Source organism: Myripristis murdjan, chromosome 13 (assembly GCF_902150065.1).
Source record: "Myripristis murdjan chromosome 13, fMyrMur1.1, whole genome shotgun sequence".
Lineage (NCBI taxonomy): Eukaryota > Metazoa > Chordata > Actinopteri > Holocentriformes > Holocentridae > Myripristis > Myripristis murdjan.
Genome location: NC_043992.1, coordinates 41693029 through 41695713, shown reverse-complemented (window position 1 = coordinate 41695713; position 2685 = coordinate 41693029). Strand labels below are relative to the sequence as shown.

The following is a 2685-nucleotide window of genomic DNA, read 5'->3' as shown; positions in this document are numbered from 1 at the left end:
AGTCTTATTATTGTTGTGAGAAATTAAGATTCTTGTTTTTGAAAGGAAAACATAGGTTGATGTCCAGTTGTTTAGTTTGACTGTAGCTCCTCGTATTGATCACCACGCCAAGGACACTGATCGGTCCGTTTGTCTCATGTGCCTCCGGACGGTTTGAGGAGTCTCAGCAAAGTGAGTCAGCTCTGTGTGGCGGCTTCAGGGAGTTCCTGTGGGTTTATCGGTTTCCTGCAGGATGCGCTGAATTCTCACGCTCAAGTGTTTTGGAAGAAGTTCATGGTGATGATGCTCAAACCAGCGTTTTCTTTCTTAGCTGATGTCCACACAGAGACGCCTCCATCCCAGAGAGCCGAGCGGCGTCAGGTCAGCGAGGTCAGCAGACCCTCTCCAGGGCCGTGCAGAGCTCCACGGGTTTCCACCTGATTGGCCCCCGGTGGTTTAAACTGGTTTAAACTAATTAAGTGGCTGCTGGGTTTTCCTGGACGTGGGGCGGCGGCCGGCACCCGGGCCCCTCAGGGCCGCTATAAGGTGAGAGGTGGGAGGAGAGTCTGAGCGTCCTGATGCCGGAGCGCAGCAGAGCCGCCGACAGACCCCGGGCAGGTACGTTGGTGTCGCCGCCGCCCGACACAAACCACCACCAGGGTTTAGACGTGAGGACAGAACGCCACTTTTCTGAAATTCTCAGTTTCAAAAAAGGGGATCTGAGGAGGAAAAGCTCAGTTTCTTGGTTTGTTTGAAACGTTTTGGGCCGTTTAACACTGGAGGAGCGCTTCACACTTTGCTTTAGGCTCGAACCGTGAAGCCGCATCTGGTGAGCAGCACTGATTTGATTTGATTTGATTTCTTTTTCCACGCGTTAATCTTTTTGTTCACTTATTTTTCTCTACTTTTGACTATTTTATTGTTTTATCTCCTGTTGATATTTATTTAATTTTAGCTATATTTTATGTGTTGTAACTACATTTATTATTTAAAGTCTAATTTTTCTGTAATTTGTTGCTTTTAATTTTTTAAAAATTTTCTTCCATGTGAAGCACACTGCATTGCATTTCATTGTACAAAACATGTTTTATATATGATTATATTTTTTTAGTTGTTTAAATTTGTTAATTATTTACACTGAACTTTCTCTTTTTTAATCACTTTTATCACTTTTCATGATTTTTTGCTTTTTATGCATGCTTTTTTTAGCATGCTGCATTCAGTGTACAAATATATAAATACACTTTGATTGTTATTTATTTCAATTTGATTTTTATTTACTTTTAATTATTTTTACCCCTACTTTTTTCTTATTTTGTTGCTTTGTTCTTTTTACAGGTGAGTTATGCCTACTTAAGAAAGAAATGTGCTGTGTAAATAAAATGTGTTTCGATGGCGGTGTCCAGGTGAGGTTGCTGCCATGCTGGAGGCGTCACCGGACAGGAACTCCTCCCACAGCTCCTTTGTGTTCCTGGGCTTCCCGGCGCTGCAGGCGCACCACCGGCTGCTCTCGCTGCCGCTGTCCGTCTCCTACGCCTCCGTGCTGCTCGGCAACTCGCTGCTGATCTGCATCATCAGGAGGGTGGAGAGCCTCCACAGCCCCATGTACATCCTCATCTCGGCGCTGTGCGTGGCCGACATCGTCGTGGCCACCGTCATCGTCCCCAACATGCTGCTGAGCTTCCTGTTCGACTGGGACGATATCTCGCTGGCGGGCTGCCTGGCTCAGATGTTTTTCACGCACTTCCTGTCCTCGGTGGAGTCGACTCTGCTCCTGGCGATGGCCCTGGACCGCTACGTGGCCATCTGCAAGCCACTGCATTATGGCGACATCATCAACGCCTCCATGTTCCTCAAGCTGTTGCTGTTCACGGCGATCCGGAGCGGCTCCATCATGCTGACGCTGGTCGGGTTGGCGAGCTCGCTGTCTTTCTGCGGCTCCAACGTCATCCGCCACTGCTACTGCGACCACATGGCGCTGGTCAGCCTGGCATGCGGCAGCACCGACAGAAACGACGCCATGGGCTTGGCCGTGATCGCCTGCTTCGTGGGCATGGACATCACGCTCATCATCTTCTCCTATGTGAAGATCCTGAGCGTCGTCCTGCGAGCGGCGGCTGGCGAGGACCGCTGGAAGGCGTTTCACACCTGCGGCACCCACCTGATGGTCATGATGTGTTTCTATCTGGTGGGCAGCATCACCTTCCTCTCCCGCAACCTGCACATCCCCATCCCGACGGACGTCAACACCTTCATGGGAATTTTGTACATTCTGTTCCCAGCGACCGTAAATCCCATCATCTATGGAGTTCGCACCAGGGAGATAAGAAACGGCTTTTTTAGGATGTTTAAAATGCAGCAACAGAAAATAGTTACTGTAAAGATTTCCACCATCAAGGTTTCTCCTGCGACAAAAGGGCACGAAACATGAAGCAGCATGAGTCAGCGATTTGTTGAAGGACAGGTCAGAAACCTTCCGCGGACCTTTAAACCAGGTTCATTTTGGTTGGATTTGTAATCTTTATTTTATGATCTTTATTTTATGATCGACAAACAGCAAGCTGTTTGTCGTTTCCTTTCTGAATTTTGCGTACTGTCTACGACACTGTGCCGTTTTTCTGGTAAACTCTGTGATGAAACAGTGTTGACAGTTGGGCTGTGTGCTTTTTTACGTGTTGGGACGCCCAGGTGAGTGTCAGAGAGCCG

General features: G+C 48.1%; 1 protein-coding gene across 1 annotated transcript; it reads left to right on the top strand.

Moving 5' to 3' along the window:
* Positions 1 to 1399: 1399 nt before the first annotated feature.
* On the top strand, positions 1400 to 2410 carry LOC115369796 (olfactory receptor 52K2-like). The gene has a single exon (XM_030066463.1). It carries the CDS (start codon positions 1400 to 1402, stop codon positions 2408 to 2410), a length of 1011 nt encoding a protein of 336 aa, XP_029922323.1.
* The last annotated feature ends 275 nt before the right edge of the window (positions 2411 to 2685 follow it).